The sequence below is a fragment of the Notolepis coatsorum genome (assembly GCF_963971535.1).
Source record: "Notolepis coatsorum genome assembly, chromosome: 6".
Taxonomy (NCBI): Eukaryota; Metazoa; Chordata; class Actinopteri; order Aulopiformes; family Paralepididae; genus Notolepis; species Notolepis coatsorum.
Genome location: NC_140170.1, coordinates 181,143,631 through 181,164,998, shown reverse-complemented (window position 1 = coordinate 181,164,998; position 21,368 = coordinate 181,143,631). Strand labels below are relative to the sequence as shown.

Sequence of the window (21,368 nt, the reverse complement as noted above, 5' to 3'; positions counted from 1 at the left end):
ACCTTCCTGGGTGGAAATCCTAGAAACGATACACCTTCGCGCTATCATCTGAACAGTCAAACCGCATAAAACTATGACGAAAGGGTTGTCAAGGCTCTCGTCGCGTACTGCTTACGTCAGAGGCATGCACCAGTAGCCTAGAAGCGTAAACAAAGCGAACAAGCATGTCTGATTCGCTATCCACGGAGATCACCTGAAGGCTACATTGGCAGTACTTTTAAATACACAAGTATCAGTCGAGCGGCTATCGCAACTATTAGTGACTGGAGCCACTGTCTGTGTGAGTCTGCTTTGGTCCAATCACATTCCCCCACCCACAGTCTGCGAATCAGAGGCAGAGTAGGGCGGGTCTTCACAGCATGCCTGGTTGTCTCAACAACCTGAGGCAATGTAGCGTATGGGTTGCGTGAATATTTTCCCTAACGGAGTTGCACTTCCGCGTTCGGTTTGCGCGATCTGATTGGCCACTGACGTTTCTGGTCATGTGACATATGCACCAATCGTGTGACAGCGGGGCTCCGTCGTCTCGAGTCTTTACAGCCTCGTCTGCACGCAGAATTCCATCCCAAAACACTAGTCTAAACGCAACATTAAAAGTGAGACCGCAAGACGACTTTTGCGGTTTCTGTTCAGACTCTCTCCTGAGGCCATGTCTAAACATGGCCTCACTCAAGGACACTTCGACACGCTGCAGGGAGGAGTGCGAATCGAACCGGGAACCTTCCCGATTATCAGACGACCGCTCTACCTCCTGAAGTGACACGAGGACCAGAGTGCGAGAGTGTGTGTGTGTGTGTACACACACTGCTTCGTGCACAGCTGTGCCGACAGCCTCTGCAGTAATACTGAGGACCAGGAGAAGTCAAACACTTGGTGTTATTTCAGTAAGCAGTCTGCTGGTGACTCACACACACATCTTCAAATAGACGTCTCAGTGTGATGGTGTCTACAGGCGTCAAGAGTGTGATGACGTGCAGATGGTAATGTGATGAAACCTTCAGTTTAAAAACACCAAAGTCTTCTATTGATAAAAGGAAGAGTCTTGGAAATGGTAAATGGTACATTTATATAACAGCTTTTATCCAAAGCGCTTTACAAATTTGTTTCTCACATTTTAGCGGCTCACTCACACACCGACGGCGGAGGCGACCGTGCAAGGTGCCCAACCTGCTCGTCGGGAGCAGTTAGGGGGTCTTGCTCAAGGACACTTCGACGTGCTGCCCGGGAATCGAATCGGGAACCTCCGGATTACCCGACGACTGCTCTACCTCCCGGGCCACTGTCGCCCCTGTGACATGTGACTAAGTTAAGCACCCAAGTCAGAAACGCATCAATCGAAAGCACAATCCTCTGATTGGAGGACAGGCCCATCAATCACAACACTGAGCACGTGCGTGCGAGTTTGGAGAACGGGAAGTGTGTTTTTGCACCGTCTGACATATCCGAGTAGACAAGGTCAGTCACATGTCAATCAAACCAAAGAGCTTAGAAGGGGGGAGGGCGGGACCTGCAGAACCAGACGGGGGCGGGGCTCCGGTCCTCTGCCACTGGGTGGCCTCTGCGGCCATCTTCTTGACGTAGGACTCGTTGGCGGTCACCAGGATGTTCTCCGGCTTGATGTCGGTGTGGATGATCTTACATTTAGTGTGGATGTAGTCTAGACCCTGTAGCACCTGCAGCACGGGAGAGAGGGGTGAGACGTTAGTGTGGATGTAGTCTAGACCCTGTAGCACCTGAAGCACGGGAGAGAGTGGAGACGTTAGGACACATAGTAGAGACATTAGGACAGACAAAGTAGAGACGTTAGACACAGAGTAGAGATGTTATGACACAAAGTAGAGACGTAATGACAGACAAAGTAGAGACGTTAGGACAGAGAGTAGAGACGTTAGGACAGACAGAGTAGAGACTAGGGCTGGGCGATATGGCCAAAAACGTTATCGCGATAAAATTATAAAATTATTTTCATATAACTCGATATTGATAATTATCGTCGATATAATGTCTGTCAAGTTTAATTAACTTCTTATGCCCGGCGCCGATGGACGGGCTATTAATAGACTTGTTTTGCTGCTGCGAATGTCTCGAGTTGATGTCGTCATCAGTCCGCGCACGTTAGCAGTTAGCCAGAGCAAGCGGTGTATCCCATGACAATGTACTAAATATCACCCTAAAATACTCTGTTCCGCCCCAATACATTGCAACGACGTCCACCGTATACCCCACACTACTATAACCGTGGCCTCAGAATTTACGCCACACACCCACTCGGCACGTAAACTATAAAATAGCGCCGTGCAAGCTAATTATCCTAGCCAGCCTTATTTACAAAGTACTAAATATCACCCTAAAATACTCTGTACATGAGACATTAGGACACAGGACATACATTAGATACATTAGGACACATGACACAGTAGAGACATTAGGACACAGGACAGACAGTAGAGACGTTAGGACACATGCCAGACAGACAGTAGAGACATTAGGACACAGGACAGACAGTAGAGACATTAGGACACAGAACAGACAGTAGAGACATTCGGACACAGGACAGACAATAGAGACATTAGGACACAGGGTTAGGATACATAGTAGAGACGTTAGGAGACATAATAGACATTAGGACACATTGTAGAGACATGACTAGAGCTGCCGCGGTATTGATGTTTTCCTTACCGCACACATTTGCAATATATTTCCTACCGCCGCGGTATTACCGCACACACACACAAAAAAAAAAGTTTGAATGCATTTTTTTGTAGTCTACTCTTTATATAGCATATAGCCTGCCTCTAGTCTAAATGTCTATCTTTAGAGGATGACTTTGCAGCATGAATATTGTTTGGGATTCGGCATGCACGCATTCGTTATTAAAAGTGAAACACTGATTCGAAGTCTCCCCTCGGTGTCGCGCCCGCCGGTTACCCCCCCGACCCTTTCTTCTTCTTATTATTATAACGTTACTACTTATGATTACAAAGGCATTCGATTTGTGGCATTAACGTTAGTATAGTTACACGTTCGTATTTACCGGACCACATAGCAAGGCAAGCGTTACTCAATTAATATCTAAGTTCCTTTCTTTGCTCAGAGCGTGCCGAGTTGTACCCATTCTGCGGTCTGTTAATAAAGTTTTCAATCAGACAAGTGTATAGAACGAAGGGCTTTTATTATAACATTTCGTTGCAGTAAAATCATTATGCCTCGTTCCCTGAGGAGCGACGGTACGTCGGTAATACACTCGGGTCTCCGGTGGGAGCTAACGTATATTAGCCGTGTTGTGACTGAGCTCTGATCAATGGCTGAGATTCAGGAAGTAAAAGCACTGCAAGACGATCCAACGTGTGAAGCGTCTCTCTTCTGACCAATCAGTGGTCTGCAATGTTTCATGTGACTTTTCTGGTACCCAATAGGGTCGCTTGGAATCTCGACAGAGAAGTAGGGTATATCTGCAGAGCCGCAAGCCCAACGAGAGCGTAATAATAATAATAATATTATAAAAAACAGCGGTGATGCCGGTATTCAGCCCAACGCTGCGGTGGGCATGATGTAACAGCGATACCGCGGTAATACCGATACCGCGGCAGCTCTAGACATGACACGCATACTAGAGACATTATGACACAGATTAGATACATTATGACAGGACAGACAGTAGATACGTTAGGACACATGGCATACATTAGATACATTAGGACACAGGACAGACAGTAGAGACGTTAGGACACATGGCATACATTAGATACATTAGGACACAGGACAGACAGTAGAGACGTTAGGACACACACATCCCATGACAGACAGTAGAGACGTTAGAACACATGACATGACAGTAGAGATGTTATGACACAGGACAGACAGTAGAAACGTTATGACACACAGTAGAGACGTTAGGACACAGGACAGACAGTATAGATGTTAGGACACATTACAGACAGAGTAGAGACATTCGGACACATGACATACAGTAGACATTAGGACACAGGGCAGACAGTAGAGACATTAGGACACAGTAGAGACGTTAGGACACAGGACAGACAGAGTAGAGACATTCGGACACATGACATACAGTAGAGACATTAGGACACAGGGCAGACAGTAGAGACATTAGGACACATGACACAGTAGAGACGTTAGGACACAGGACACACAGTAGAGACGTAAGGACACATGACACACATTAGAGACATTAGGACACAGGACAGACAGTAGAGACATTAGGACACAGGACAGACAGTAGATACATTAGGACACATGACAGACAGTAGATACATTAGGACACAGGACAGACAGTAGAGACATTAGGACACAGGACAGACAGTAGACGTTAGGACACAGGACAGACAGTAGATACATTAGGACACAGGACAGACAGTAGATACATTAGGACACAGGACACACAGTAGACGTTAGGACACAGGACAGACAGTAGAGACATTAGGACACATGACAGACAGTAGATACATTAGGACACATGCCAGACAGTAGCAACGTTAGGACACAGGACAGACAGTAGAGACGTTAGGACACAGGACAGACAGTAGAGACGTCAGGACACATCACAGGACAGACGGAGTAGAGAGACGCCTTTGTGCATCGTCCTATTTCCTCAGACATAATCTGCCGGGAGGGACGGCGGTCCTACCTGTCGTATGATGCTCTTGACGCAGGGCAGGGGGAGGCCTTGGTAGTTGGACTTAATGATCCACTTCAGCAGGTGATGCCCCAGCACCTCAAACACCATACAGACGTCTGGAGAGGCTCGGTTAAGAACACAACTACTCTTTTGTTTCTGGATCTATTGATGTTTCTCCTCGACTTGTAAAGCCCATGGGGGCAATTACACGTGATTCATTCTATTAAGCTATTCCGTCTGGGATGAGTACAACAAGCAGCAGCTATTCCGTCTGGGATGAATACAAGCAGCAGCAATTCTGCCTGGGATGAGTACAACAAGCAGTCACGGACAGACTGGGAGAGAAGAGGGCAGGACACCGAGCTATTAAAGGGATGACATTTAAAAGTGTAGCCACTTAATTTTCACCACATGACACTTAATTAGCATTCAGCATGATAGTGAAATGATGGCACACTACAGGAAATAAGCTAGCAGCTGGCTAACGGCGTCCCATGGTCTCAGTAAGGAATGCCAACGAGTTGGAATATTTTAGGGACCGTTAAGCAACATTTTTCTTTCTCATGTGATCAAGATTGTTTATTGCCACTTCAACCAGAGGTTGTTAGGAATTTGCCTTAGTGTGCTCAAGATAAGGACATATAACCCCCCCCCCCATGTAGTACCCACATGTATCAAGTGGCGAATAATAACAATAGAGTTCAAAATGTCAACGTATTCCTTGACCTTTTGAACCGTTCTGCTGTTCCCTTGTTGCTCCAGAGAGCTCCTCCCAACCTTCAACTCTGCTAGATGTTCCCTTCCTGCTCCTCCCAACCTTCAACTCTGCTAGATGTTCCCTTCCTGCTCCAGAGAGCTCCTCCCAACCTTCAACTTTGCTAGATGTTCCCTTCCTGCTCCAGAGAGCTCCTCCCAATCTTCAACTTTGCTAGATGTTCCCTTCCTGCTCCAGAGAGCTCCTCCCAACCTTCAACTCTGCTAGATGTTCCCTTCCTGCTCCAGAGAGCTCCTCCCAACCTTCAACTCTGCTAGATGTTCCCTTCCTGCTCCAGAGAGCTCCTCCCAACCTTCAACTCTGCTAGATGTTCCCCATCTGCTCCTCCCAACCTTCAACTCTGCTAGATGTTCCCCATCTGCTCCTCCCAACCTTCAACTCTGCTAGATGTTCCCCATCTGCTCCTCCCAACCTTCAACTCTGCTAGATGTTCCCTTCCTGCTCCCGACCTGCTAACTGGTTTGGTTATTGTCTGCAGAGTTCTACCTATACATACTCTCACCCTTGTGACACAACGGCAACCGACTGCAGATGACATTTTGAGAAGGCATGCAGACGGGCCGCTTCTTCTGGCCGCAGTCATATGATGGCCGACTGACCAGGACTGTGAAGCGGAGGTTAACCTTAAAGGATACGAGTTCCGTTCATGCCGGTGATCTTGAAGTCGTCCAACAGCTGGACCACCATCTCTCTGTTGGGGTCACTGGGGTCTGTGTTTCTGACCTGGGCGGGCACACACACACACACACTGTTCAGACCAAGGTACAATACAAAGTCTATAGACCTTGTCTTGACAACATGAACATTCTAAAAGGCCCCAGGTGTAGTTGCAGTGTTTGCTAGTATCAGCTGACCGGAAGTAAATGTGGGGGCAAGCTGTTTATAACAGTATGGTTCTTTATCTAAAGGAGTCTTGACAAACTGAGCTATAACAGTATGGTTCTTTATCTAAAGGAGTCTGTTAAACTGAGCTATACTAGTATGGTTCTTTATCTAAAAGGAGTCTGTTAAACTGAGCTATAACAGTATAGTTCTTTATATAAAAAGGAGATTAATGGACTAATCTACTAGGCTTGGGTGGTATGACGGTATTACGGTATGCCAGGGTATTTCGAAATCCCGCCGGTATGATTCTCAATACCGTGACGTCACAGACTGTGCGCCAAATCACAAATGGGTTTCCTTCTATTACACTGACACGGAGTTGATTGTAGTGCACATCACGCGCCAGCAGAGGGCAGGGCAGTCTGTCTTTCCCTCTCTCAGTCAGAGCTCAGCAGAGCAGGATGACGCAACGTGCGTGTTCCTTTGGGTCTTTCATCTCGTGTGTGTATTAATCTGCACGCGAAATAAAGACTTATTCTTCTATATAATGCGGTTATGGACCGATGGCCGTCCGTTTATTAAGGTCGAATGGATGGACCATGGGCCCACTTCCAGACATTGGATGATTGAGGAATCGGGAAACGGAACTTTTTGAAATGGATTTGTGCATGACTGTGGACTCGGGGGGACGTTGTTTGGGTACCGGTAAGTAAGTTATGTTATGGTTAAGCGATTGGAAGATGAACGTACGAGATATGAATGCTGGGGAGTGTATGTTTGGTAAAGCGTTCCAGTTCGACTGTGTGTGCGTGCGTATTGGCTTCGCGATTCACTACAGGGGTTTAACGGCTTAAGCTGGGTTTTGATTATCACTTAAATGCAGAATCAATTTTGTGCGTCTGTATGTGTAGTTGTGTACTACTGTCGTGAGTTTGTGAGTCATATTGCTCCAATTTCAGCCTCCGTTATACGTTATTTGTTCCGTATGACTCGTTTCATATCTGTGTGTCTCGAATGTGCGCGCTGATTTGTTTACTTTGGCAACACGGTCGCTAAGGAATTTAGGTTCGAGGTTGAAGAAAGTGCACTTTTAGGTTGAAAGAACGGCCCTAATGTCAACGTGTTTCAATATACGTAAGAGTTATGTATGGTGATAACGAGTATATTGTTAACTTAGCTCGCTGGTGAAAATGAAAGTCATACTGTCATAATACCCATACCGGGGTATTATGTCAGCAAGGTATGACGGTATGAAAAAAATTATACCACCCAAGCCTATAATCTACTATGAGGGGACGGCCCTGTAGTTAAAGAGATGAAGGTGAAAAGCTTGTAGAGCAGTCTGACGGTCTAAATCAGACCGTCAACAATCAATCAACATCAGAGCGTAAAGCAGTCCAATGGTCTAAATCAGAGCGTAGAGCAGTCCGACGGTCTAAATCAGAGCGTAGAGCAGTCTGACGTCTAAATCAGAGCGTAGAGCAGTCTGGCGGTCTAAATCAGAGCGTAGAGCAGTCCGACGGGTCAAAATCTGTGTCCCTGAGATGATTATTTACTTACCGATCTGAGCAGCTTGATCTCGTCCAGAGCCGTCTCTGTGTAGTGCTCCGCGCTCTTCACCACCTTCATGGCCACAAAGCGCTTCCCCCTGAAACACACACACACACACACACTTAACTCATTGGGCGGCAATGACGAAAAAAAGTCTGGTTATCTCGCAGGTGGTTGAGCGCCAATCACGAGAAAAGTTGGGTTTTAATCGTTATTTCTTTTATTCGCTATATCCATTCATAATTCATCCATCCAGCCTGATGTTATCATTGGGAATGGCTCTGAGATCGCAAACGGCCAATACCGCCGCATAACGCCTTGCGGCCGGTATTGCACATCATTGGAATCCCTCTGTGCATCGATCTAAAAAGTGCGGTCCGGGTTTTCCTTCTTGGGCGTGGGGAGTGGTTATAACACACAGTTTGGGGACACTGGAGAACCGGGATTCATGTGTTTAGGTTGAGAAACGTTGGAAAGACGACCACAATCAATATTTGGAATGGCGATCAGGAATTGGATTATTATTTTTGCAGTACATCAGATGTGAGGTAAGGACTCTATGTTACCAATCTTGGGTTAATCCGATGTTTTTTTCGTAACGATCACAACGTGTCTGTATGTGTCTGTGTGTGTGTGTGCGTGCCGTTGGCGCCGACCAAAGCACGGAGGGGAGACTTTTCCTCCCCCGCTTCCGTGCGTGCATGATGAAACATAATACCGATAATCTAGCATTTATTTCAGAACGATTCATAAATCAAGCGACAAATGGCACGATTTCTAGGGAAATGCATTGAAGCGCCATTAGCTGGAGTTTATTGGGATTCGACAGGATCACTCTAAAACTATACTCATACTCACCACGGTATAAAACGGAAATGTATGTATGAACAAAATTATGTTTTTTGCATGTTGACCGGAAGAAACTCACTGACAATCGATGTGTTTATTAGATCCATAGCTATAATATTTAATATAGTTTTTAGCCCTGCAAACACCGCACCCACCCATATTATTTAAAGTGCTGGCCTTCTTACCACAAGGTAAACAGCGACCTCTAGGCGCTCAAAGTGTTAATCAAAACCTGTGATCCGTTTTCTAATTAAGCAGTAATCCAGGAGACAGTGACACTGGTGTTCTGTGGTGACAGTAGATCACAACCTCAAGTGTATTATTGCTCTGTGGGGGAGAATCTTCCCGGATCAATAAATGTACTCAGTCAAATGTAGACTTGGTAAAAACAGGTTTAATATAGTCAAATGTAGACTTGTTAAACAAAAAGTCAGATGATTGACAGGGGCTGGTGTGAGTTGGGAAGTGTAGTTTCTTTTTTGTTTGAAAGCCCATCGAAAGCCCTGGGTGTCTTCTCTCAAAAGACTACTCAAGTTAGATTGCGCCAAGTCCTTGTGTCAATCCTCGCCTTTTTCCAACTCGATGCACTGAGATTTCTATAAACTCATATTTCTCTAATAACACTTAAAATAAAAAAATCAATCGTACACAAACGTAGTGCTGAAAATATATAATTTACTGCCGTTTTAACTCATTGACTGCCACGCTGTTTTCCCATCTTTACTCCCTGGCGCCAGCGTTATTGATTATTTGCACGATGTTTGCGGACCCATCGTATATTCTATATTATAGCTATGGAGACAATAGTATGGCTCATTTGACAGGCACTATTTATAGTCCAACATGGACAACCCAGTTAATTTCTACACACTTTCGTTTGTGCGCTATTCCACTCTAAACATCGCCCCGTTTCAAAATAATCCAATCTCATTTTCTAGATGGTGAGATATGACGTGTTATATGCATATGCGCAAATCGTTTGGGTTGCTCGCCTGAAACCTATATTATGTCAAAATCAAAAAGGTATATTGTGACGACCCCCACTCTACCTGCAAATGGGGAGTCTTCTGACTCAAAGAGCAGGGTGGAGTGGGTAGGTCGTTACCCCAATTTGAATCACCTGGGCAGTGCAGAGAGCTGCCTGCAGCACCAGTATATATGTTCCCCTGTCTAATCCCTTCCGTCTGCTTCTCCCATCTGCTTTCCCACTTCAGACACCACAGGTTGTATCAGCCACCAAGTGAACCATCTTTTTTTTTTGGAATTCGAAGCTTCGGGGCCGAGATTCGATTTTAATTCGATGCTTCGACATTTTTATTTTTTTTAAATTAGAAAAAAAAAATTGTTGTGGGACTTGTACAGCACTTTGTTCAACTTTTTCGGAGCTGTAAAGTTTAAACCTTTTTAAATCTTAGACAAACTAAACACTTTGCTTTCATGAAATATTGTAAGCAGTCATTTGAGGCTTTAAAAAAGCAGCACAATGAACACAAATCTGTCAGTGCCGAGTCCGACCTCATCTTAAATAACAAACGGCATTGCTTGTTGTAATGAACAAAGAGAGGTAGAGTTGATTTTGCAATTTCTTTTTTTTCATATTCGAATCCCATGCCCATCGAACAAAGCTTCGTAGCTTCGAAGTATTTAAGACAGCCCTACCGAAGGTACCTCACTACTGAAAGACAACCGAGACCCAGTTCAAAAGGTAGGCGATACTGCCACCTGCCGGGATTCTATTCTATTGCAATTATAACATAGGCAGCAGTGCCAGGGAGACACAGGCAGGTCCGCACGAGTGTTTAGAATAGGAACATCGAAAAAAAGAAAAAATTATCTAAAAACAAGAACTCGTTTTTGGCGCTCAACGGTTGGATTTGAAACACGAGAATTCTCATGTTTGGTGCAGAAAGAGTTAACAGGGTTATGGTATTTACTATTGGCTACATAAAAAAAAACATTAATTCATACATTCTGTAGAAATGGATTTATGGCATGATATCAATCTTGTACCGGTAGCGGACCGCTCGGGCTTAAGAGGTTAAAGTATTTAAAAACATGTGTGGAGGGGGATCTTTAACCTTAACCATTCACACAACCTACAAATGTAATGAATAAATAAAATAATAAATGTGTAAACGGTCTTCCCGGCTATGGGATCTAGACACTACCTTCCATGCAGGGGGGGGGGGGGGTGACTCACTGTATGTCCCAGGCCAGCCACACGGTGGAGAAGTGTCCCCAGCCCAGCTTCCGGATCACATGGTACCTCCCGTTGAAGAGGTCCCCGATCTTCACATGGTAGTATCCGCCTGGCACACACACACACACGCGCACACACACATATATTTACTACAGCCTAAAGTCGGGGGTCGATAACTGGGAGGAATATAGACAGTATCTCATATAATATATCAACTGTCTGCCACTATTCAAGAAAATATGTGTGTGTCCGTGTGTGTATGCATGCATGCATGCGTACCCTAGTGTATGTGTGTGTGTGTGGGGAGGGGGGGGGTTGTCTATGTGTGCTTGTGTACACTTGTCACTTCTGTGTGTATGTGTGTGTGTATGCATTTGTGCATGTGCGTATGTATGTACAGTCAGGTCCATAACTATTTGGACATCGACATAATCTTCACAACTTTGGCTCTGAACACAACCACAATGGACTTGAAATGAAAAAAGCTTTCATTTGAGGGCATTTACATCCAAATCATGTGAACAGCGTAGGAATTACGACAGTTTCTACATGTGCACCCCCGGTTTTAAAATGGGACCAAACTTAATTGGACAAACTAACAATCCATAAATAAAATAGTCATGTTTAATATTTCTGGAACCCATAGACATCACCAGACGCTGGGTTTGGTCCCTGGTGATGCTCTGCCAGGCCTCTACTTCAACAGTCTTCAGTTACTGCTTGTTCTTGGGGCATTTTCCCTTCAGTTTTGTCTTCAGCATGTCAAACCCATGCTCAATTGCATTCAGGTCAGGTGATTGACTTAAGTCATTGCATAACATTCCACTGAATGTATTTAAGGCTATGGTGAAGCCTATTGTAACCACAGTTTCTGTGTGCAAATGTTTTATCTGACCATTTTGTAACGTTACTTTTATCTGTAATGTCTAAATGTGTTACGCCGTTTTTGGCAGCCATGCGTTGAACGGCAACAACAGCGTAAGCCGTTTTTTTAAATCAATATTTCATTTTTTCGCCATGGCATTAGGCGTGTTCGAGATTGGCGAGGCAGACGCGGATCTGCGCAGTTTTTACTACGGCCTCGCCAAGCGCGTTGCATGACAGTTAGAATGTTGTCCGACTTGCTCTGGAAATCTGACGAGGCGAGGCGCGGAACTCGCATGGGAGCAAGCCACGCACAGCCTTCAGAGCGAGGCTCCACAGTGCCGCTCACCCGACTGCTCCACGCAAATCCATGATGGGGAACGACTTGCTATCCTTGCGCAAAGCGCCTATTGGCTCAGTAAAGTTGTCACCTGGTTGTCACCACCAGCCACGCCCACAAGAGGAAGTTATGGGACGTTTGATTGATTGATTAAACACTTTATTAACAGATTGCAGAATGGGTACAATACAGTACGGGTCCCGTCTACCCTCTATCAGATATATTTATTATTATTGGATACAGGAGTTTGGGTACCAAGAGCTTCCTCAAATAAAGTTATCATATCATCATGATAAACTTCAAGCTGTCAGACACCAAATTATTTTTATCAGAGTAATGAATGCTGTGTGAATGTCATAAAAATGGTGGTTCTCCCCAGGTTCCTTTATCTTTTTCAGAGCGTGCCTATTTTTTTGACTGCCTCTTTCTTTAACCTGTTCCCCCCCACGGGGTCGGTACCGACCCCTTTTTGACATTATTATCATATATTAATATTTTTATGAGTGATGCAATAAATTTGCGTTTTTTAAAATCAAACGTTTTCAAGTATTATTATCACTACTATGTCACAAATACATGTAGAATGTAAAACGTTAGGTTGGCAATAGTTTAGCAATAGGTTAAAAGTGAGTTTTTATCATTTTAAGGTTTTATTTTTCAGTCGCGTTTTTGATGCGGAACCGGAAATGGAAATGTTGAACCATGGGAATTGTAGTTGTTTTGCGGCCATTTTGAAGATCGCCTCGCCAGCTATCTGCCAGTGTCGGAGTTTCTCAAAACTACACTTCCTACACAAAGCTATGGACGTTCAAAGTTCGGCGTTCTGAAGCAATCATATCAATAATTGTTATGATTCGCGATAATAAGCTACAAAAGGTAACGTTTTTGACAAATATTGAAACGCAGTCAGTTTCTCCACACTATTGTAATCATGTAGGAAGAATCAGATCTGAAATTAGTTACAGAATGATTACACTGTGGGAGAAATAAAAAAGTACAGTCGATTACATTAAATAACTGTATATGTTATTACTAGGGATGTCCGATATTATCGGCCGACCGATATTATCGGCCGATATCGGCAATAAAATGTGATATCGGAAAATATCGGTAAAAATTTTCTTTTTTTTTTTTTTTTTTTTTTACGTTTATTTAGCCTTTATTTACCCAGGCAAGCAAGTAAGAACCAATTCTTATTTTATTTATTGTCAAAAGTATGCATGTTGGTTTAATTCAACAACAAGAGATATGTAATGTTAATTTTTACTTTTTTAATTATCATATTTTGCACAGATAATGCTTACATTTAGAAAGCCTTTTGAATGCATCCAGTGAAATTATTAATTACCTGAAATTATTCAGTTTTTTTGGGGGGAAACCATGCATATATCGGTATCGGTTGATATCGGTATCGGTATCGGTATCGAAATTAAGAGTTGGACAATATCGGAATATCGGTATCGGTAAAAAAGCCAATATCGAGCATCCCTAGTTATTACGCATGCCTGGTGATACTATATCCAAATTGAACTCGGCCATTTGAAAGATACTATATGTATATATATATATAAATGTGCGAATTGGCTATAATAAGGTAATGTATAAGCATATATTCTATAATAATATTTCAAATTGCATTGGTCCGGATGGGAGAATTCAGTACTGTATATACAAAACCTTCAATTTTATCATCTTCCCTTTATTAATTTCCTTAGATCTTTTGTACACATGATCTCAAGAGGGTACTGAATTAGCCCAGTGGCAGTTTTTTAAGTTTGGTCATTATTATCATGGTTTTATTCACTGTCAAAGATGAAAAGAAAAATCATAATTCATATTTTCCTTTGTTTCATCAGAATTTAAGCAAGCCTAGTAATAGACACAATATTTCTGACACTGAGAATACATTCATTGAGGTCCATAGATGTTCCTAGATACCAAGAATATGCAAATAGCCCTTGTAGAAGTGGAGCAATATTCCATTTACCTAGGTATACATTTTATGCAGATTTTCACCTGGGGTGGAACAGGTTAAACAGATAGACACTATACTTCTGCCATTTGTCTGGGGCTATAAAGCACATCGTATTTCAAAAGCACACTTGCAGAAGCCAAAGCATATGGGGGGGCTGGCCCTGCCGGTATTCCAGCACTACTACTGGGCTGCTAATGCAAGGGCCATGACCTTCTGGCAAGATTACTTCATAGGTGATGCTACAGTAGCCATGGACGCCCCCAGGTGGCTAGACATGGAGGCGCATGTGAACCTAAAAAGCTCTCTTCCTGCAATGTTATTTTCTAAGTGTGATACGATTAATAAAATGGCTCTCAACAATTTTATCCTTCGGAACTCACTGAGAATATTGAGTCAAATCAAAAAGGTTTTCAAAGTACCTTCAACCTCGGCATATGCTCCAATATGTGATAACCATAATTTTCCCCCTGGTCAATCTGATATTGTTTTTTCATTATGGAAGGGAAAGGGACTGGCCACTATTAAAGATCTATATGTTGATCGTCACTTTGCCTCATTTAACGAACTTAAGTCTAAGTTTAATCTCACAAGCTCACACTTCTTTCGTTACCTGCAGGTTAGAAATTATGTCCGCCGTAATATCCCAGACTTTGAGACATGTCCTGCTGACTACCAGTTTTATAATCTCATGAGCCGATCACCAGTTTCAAAACACCTGATATCTGATTTTGTTTCATATTTCTCTGTCCAATCTATGGCTTCCTCCGACCACATTAAAGATGTATGGTCCACAGAGCTTAGTATGGAAATCTCTGATGAGATGTGGGAGGAGGGACTTAGCAGGATACATAAATGTTCTATTAATGCCAGAGTCCAACTTATACAGTTTAAGGTCATTCACAGACTACATTACTCTAAAACCAAACTGCATAGAATCTATCCCTCTGTATCGCCTATCTGTGATCGTTGCATGTCCGCAGAGGGTAATCTTTCACATATGTTTTGGTTTTGTCCCAAGCTATTTAAGTACTGGGTAGATATTTTTGACTGGTATACCAAGGCGTACAAAAGAGAGATTGCCCCAGACTGCCTTCTAGCTTTACTTGGCTGTTCAGCTAACACTGCAGAATTACCTTACAATGAGCAGGAGGCCCTGATGTTTGGTATGGCTGTGGCCAAAAGAATTATCCTGAAGGAATGGAAAGACACGTCGTCTCCAAATTTTAAAAGGTGGCTCACTGAGATGGTCTCCTCTCTGCAGCTGGAAAGCATTCGTCACAGTAGGTCTGAGACCTTGAACAAATTTGAAATGATATGGGGTCCCTTTTTGGAATGCTTAGCTAGAACATAAGTGCTTCTCAATGTCCTCCTGTGTATTTTCTGTACTATGTATTGACAACACTGTATGTGTGTATATATATATGTATATATATATGTATGTGTATATATGTCAGAGAATCAGCCCCTTGCGTCCTTAGTGTATAGCATTTGACATGGTGTATGTTTGTTCATTGATGTGACAGTGTCTGGCAACATACTGTTTGTGTTCTTTTTATTTATTTTTTATTTTCTTTGTTTGTGATTTGTCTTGATGTATGTTTGTGAAACTATAAAAGCTGAAAATAAAATATTAAAAAAAAAAAAAAAAAAAAAAAAAAAAAAAAAAGTAATGAATGCTGTCGGAGTTTATATCAAAATAACAATATATCAACCCCCCTGAACAAATGGTGATTGCTTCTTCAAGTCGATTCTACAGACGGACTGTTTCTATCATCGGAATTAAATAATTATAATGATAATAAATACGACAATTACGTTTTGCATTTATAGTCATGACTCAATGAGCAATCTGAGCATTACCGCTCTATGTACAGTACTCCTCTAAGCAATCTGGCTCTCAGTTAACCCAATCGCTAGATAGATTAACGAATTCCATATAAATCTATAGTTCATTAACGATGCAGCAGCTGAGCTGATACTGTATCCCGCACACACAGACGTCGTCTGTTTTGCCTCGATATATAATTCTGTTTTGCCTCAATATACAGTAATATATATATATATATTGATGCAAAACAGAATTATTCAGCAGTGTGTGTGTTGTGTGTGCGTGGGCGCTGCGGTGGCCAGGAGCGTGCAACAAGATGGTATACATTATGGATTATGAATAGTATATTCCACTATAGCAGTATATGGTGTGCTGTACATTTGAATCTGATCCAATTTTGCACACCGCCATCGCATTATAATGAGCTGGACAGGTGTGTGTGTGTGGTAACGTGAACGCGTATCTGCCATGCGAGACTAGGCGAGAGGCTGTCGTCAAATCTGAAGTGTCCGACGTTCTGACTCCTCCCCCGGCTGCACTCGTCTACTCTAGTCTACTTTCGAGGCGAGCCAAAATCAATCTCGATCACGCCTATTCATAATTCATCCAGCCAACCTCCGGTGCTGCAGCGGGACCCTGAATGAGATTGCAACGCCTCAATACCGCTGCCTGGTGGATGGTCGGGCGAGTTACACTCAAAACCGGAAGTTGTGATCGGTGAGTCGAGGAAATTCCTCCGGCAGTAATATCTTGTTACGTGGGTCCAGACAAACACTGGCGTGCATATGGATCGCTTCCATAATGCAATAATCGATATGATTTTGCCGTTTATTGCGCCATACAAACCGGAAATGGATCTAGGCGATCGGCGTCAAATTGGGATCTTTTTCTTCCAGTCTCATCGGCAAACGGTAAGAGGACAGTAACGTTATTTTCAGCCCGATTGTGCGTTTCTTTGTTTGCAAACAGTCTGATCAATATATCAACCCATACTACATAAAGCCGTTACTGACGATAAAGGAATTATAGATGACCCCCACCCCCCCTTTCCTCCACGCATGATGAAGCATAATGTATACCGATCATATACATTTGAATTTTTTAATATAGCGTGTATAGGAAAGAAACGTCAATCGATAATCTATCATATGCGCTTGGGCCTATAACTAACGTTTTTGGAATTACAGCAGAAAAGCTTATAAACACTTATATTCAAGACGGTATTAACACTTTGATTGCCTAAGGCTAAATTCATGATATACCATAGGTTGCCAGCTCTATTTGTCTATGGAGAAATTCCCCTTCTTTGCAGGGCTATAACTTTTTAAATTCTATTGCTAAATTGCCATTATTAGGGCCCATTCAATGTCCTATATGTATTGTTCAGGGTGTATGAACGTTAAACTTTTTCATTCACATATTCATACTAAAATATGATCTAAAGTATAAGTATGTTTTCATCCCTTTCTGCAGCTTTCTCCAGAACGTGATTTATAGCCCCAAATGCATTATATTGATGATCAAATACAGTTTGATAGCAATCGGCGCGATATAAAAAAATCCAACTGGACGGACTTCTGGAAGTTACTACACGTCATCTGATGTTGACCGGATGGGCGAGGGGGCGTTTATAATTCCGTGGGCAGCGTTATACCATTCATCTAATGTGGGTCAAATGTTCATCAGATCAGTTGGTATAGAAGACATTGAAAAATAACGCTGAATCTTACCGTATCTTCCTCGCGCCGTTGGGCGATGAGCGTGGAGTATACATTTTCCTATTATGGGATGTTGGAATACCCGGTCCATTTCCAGGTTGTATAATGGTATATACGTCCAAATCATGTTGTTTATCGAGTTATTGGCAACGGATCGCTATGTATTGTGACGAGCTAGAGTGCCGGGACCTTTACCGAGTGCCCGGAAGTAATATGGGAGACAGCACATCGTCCAAGTAACTTCCTGTTAGGCGATTGCGCCGATCGGCCACCAGATGGCGCTCTTGAACCGCTAGAGGGTTCAGTGGGGCTTTTTGGTGGGTCTCAGGCCAGCGGATGGGAAATATGAATCCGATCACAGATTTTTGAAATATTGATATCAAAGACGAGTTACGGCGTCTTCGGCAACTTGAGCATGGCGGGGAAGGACGCCTAAACACGTCTTCCGGCAGTTAAAGTGTTAACACATTGTCCGCCATAGGTTATACCCATCAATATAGCCAGTCTGCCACCGTTGAAAGCCTATGGAGATGTTTACCTTCTTTGCAGGGCTATAACTTTTTTAATTGTATTGCTATATTGACATTACTATGGCCCATTCAACATCGATTATCTATCGTTCCGGACGTGGGAACGTTATATTTTTTCATTCATACATTGTTGTGTTAAAGAACTCAAGTTCAAGTTCTTTAATAGTTGTCATACAGAAGTACAGAATACTTTCATACAAAATGCTTCTTACTGTTACGCTCCAGAGACTGTGCTAGACAAGATGGTATCAAATAACATAATAACATAATATAGCATGAATTTAGAAGAAAAAAATGAGGTCACAGTGTTCGGTATAGACATATGTACAATGTTCTGAGTTACCATATAATATACAATACACAATACTATGCAGTGTACTAATGTACAGTACTATCTAGTGCAAAGCAGAAATGGGATGAGGTACAATTTTAGGTACAATTTACAGTAAGGTGTACGAGTTGTAGTGCAATCCTCCATCCATAAATATAAAGTGTGGGGAGTGGGTGCTACAGTGTGTTTGTTTAAAGTGGGTGTGTGCTATAAAGTGTGTGGAGTGGGTGCTACAGTGTGTTTGTTTAAAGTGAGTGTGTGCGTGTGGATGTGTGTGCTATGTGCGTTTGGTGGTTGTTGTTGTGTAGTGTTCATTCATTGTTCGTTTAGCACTCGTTGGTTGCTTGGTCGCAGTCTGCTTCGGGTCACTGTCCATCTGCACCGTGAAGCGCCGTCCAATGAGTTCTGAAGCATTTGGCTGAATATGAGCATATTATTGCCCGAAACACGTCAGAATTCATCCTGCTGCTTTTATCAGCAGTCACATCATCAATAAATACATGTGAACCAGTTCCATTGGCAGCCACACATACCCACCACCATGCTTCACTGATGAGGTGGTATGTTTTGGATCATGAGCAGTTCCTTTTCTTCTCCATACTCTTCTCTTACCATCATTCTGGTACTTGTTGATCTTGGTCTCATCTGTCCATAGGATGTTGTTCCAGAACTGTAAAGGCTGTATTACATGTTTTTCTGGCAAACTCTAATCTGGTCTTCCTGATTTTGAGGCTCACCAATGAAATTGTTGTAATTCCTAGACCGTTCACCTGATTTGAATGTAAATACCCTCAAATTAAAGCTGAACGTCTACACTAAAAGCACAACTTGATTGTTTCATTTAAAATCCACTGTGGTGGTGTACAGAGCCAAAATTATGAAATTTGTGTTGATGTCCAAATATTTATGGACCCGACCATGTAGGTGCATGCACGTGCGTGTGTGTAGGTGTGTGTGTGTTTATGTGCATGCACGTGTGTGTGTGTGTGTGTGTGTGTGTGTGTGTGTGTGTGTGTGTGTGTGTGTGTGTGTGTGTGTGTGTGTGTGTGCCCACCTCTGCAGTAGTCGTTAGGGTCTTCCTGCTCCTCATCATCAGAACCCAGGATCTCTTCATCCTGCTCTGGGAGAGGAGAATCTGCCTGGCCTGTCTGGGGGCCTCCACCACGCCCACCATGGGGCTCAGGCCTGGAGAACAGAGAGAGTGAGGGAGGGAGGGAGGGGATAGATAGAGAGAGGGAGGGAGGGGATAGAGAGGGAGGGAGGAGAGAGAGATGGGATAGAGGGAGGGAGGGATGAGGGAGGAGACAGAGAGGGAAGGATGAGAGAGGGAGGGATGAGAGAGAGGGAGGGGATAGAGTGTGAGGGATGAGAGAGAGGGAGGGATGAGAGATAGGGAGGAGAGAGAGGGAGGGATGAGAGATAGGAGAGAGATAGGGAGGAGAGAGATGGATGGATGAGAGATAGGAGAGAAAGAGAGGGAGGAGAGAGAGGGAGGGGATAGAGAGGGAGGAGAGAGAGGGAGGGGATAGAGAGGGAGGGAGGATAGAGATGGAGAGAGGAGAGATATGGAGGGAAGAAAGAGAGGGAGAAGAGCGGTTTGTTTAGAACACATGTTACCAACATGTACACCATTTATCAAAGTAGAGTTTTGGGGTTCATTCTTGTATTTCCTTTGTTTTTAAGATGAGTATTAAAAAAGGTCTCAGTTATCTGCTACTGTGTTCTGAGGGAAGCTAGCTCCACACACAGACACAATGCTACAGTGTTCTGAGGGAAGCTAGCTTTACACACACAGACATAATGCTACAGTGTTCTGAGGGAAGCTAGCTCCACACACACAGACATAATGCTACAGTGTTCTGAGGGAAGCTAGCTCCACACACAGACACAATGCTACAGTGTTCTGAGGGAAGCTAGCTCCACACACACAGACATAATGCTACAGTGTTCTGAGGGAAGCTAGCTCCACACACAAGACATAATGCTACAGTGTTCGGAGGGAAGCTAGCTCCACACACACAGACATAATGCTACAGTGTTCTGAGGGAAGCTAGATCCACACACACAGACACTCAGACATAATACTACTGTGTTATCAGGGAAGCTAGCCCCACACACACACACTCAGACATAATGCTACTGTGTTCTGGGGGAAGCTAGCTCCACACAGACACTCAGACATAATGCTACCGTATTCTGAGGGAAGCTAGCTACACACACACACACACACCACACACACAATGCTACTGTGTTCTGAGGGAAGCTAGCTCCACACACACACTCAGACATAATGCTACAGTATTCTGAGGGAAGCTAGCTTTACACACACACACACACATACTCAGACATAATGCTACTGTGTTCTGAGGGAAGCTAGCTCCACACACACACAGACACTCAGGACACAATGCTAATGTGGTCTGAGGGAAGCTAGCTCCACACACACACAGACACTCAGGACACAATGCTACTGTGTTCTCAGGGGAGCTAGCTCCACACACAGACACTCAAGACATAATGCTACTGTGTTCTGAGGGAAGCTAGCTCCACACACACATACTCAGACATAATGCTACTGTGTTCTGAGGGAAGCTAGCTCCACACACACACAGACACTCAGGACATCATGCTACTGTGTTCTCAGGGGAGCTATCTCCACACACAGACACTCAAGACATAATGCTACCGGCGTGTTCTCAGGGGTGGAGCTAGCTCCACACACAGACACACTGCCGATGCAGTCATAAACAATCACGGTATTACCGTCTTTAACACATTGGGCGCCGGGGGTTGTGCCCATTATTGTACCCAGTCTGCCACCGTTGAAAGCCTATGGAGATGTTTACCTTCTTTGCAGGGCTATAACTTTTTTAATTGTATTGCTATATTGACATTACTATGGCCCATTCAACATCGATTATCTATCGTTCCGGATGTGGGAAC

At 43.5% G+C, this 21,368-nt stretch overlaps 1 protein-coding gene across 1 annotated transcript in view; it reads right to left on the bottom strand.

Moving 5' to 3' along the window:
• Positions 1–21,368, bottom strand: part of srpk1b (SRSF protein kinase 1b) — a 91,899-nt gene that overhangs the window by 25,092 nt on the left and 45,439 nt on the right. The window contains exons 3-8 of the mRNA XM_084317229.1: positions 19,480–19,610; positions 10,840–10,948; positions 7,800–7,887; positions 6,050–6,137; positions 4,649–4,755; positions 1,508–1,673 (exon numbers count right to left, since the gene is read on the bottom strand). Of these exons, the coding sequence (XP_084173355.1) occupies positions 1,508–1,673; positions 4,649–4,755; positions 6,050–6,137; positions 7,800–7,887; positions 10,840–10,948; positions 19,480–19,610 (689 nt within the window). The remainder of the gene's footprint in view (positions 1–1,507; positions 1,674–4,648; positions 4,756–6,049; positions 6,138–7,799; positions 7,888–10,839; positions 10,949–19,479; positions 19,611–21,368) is intronic.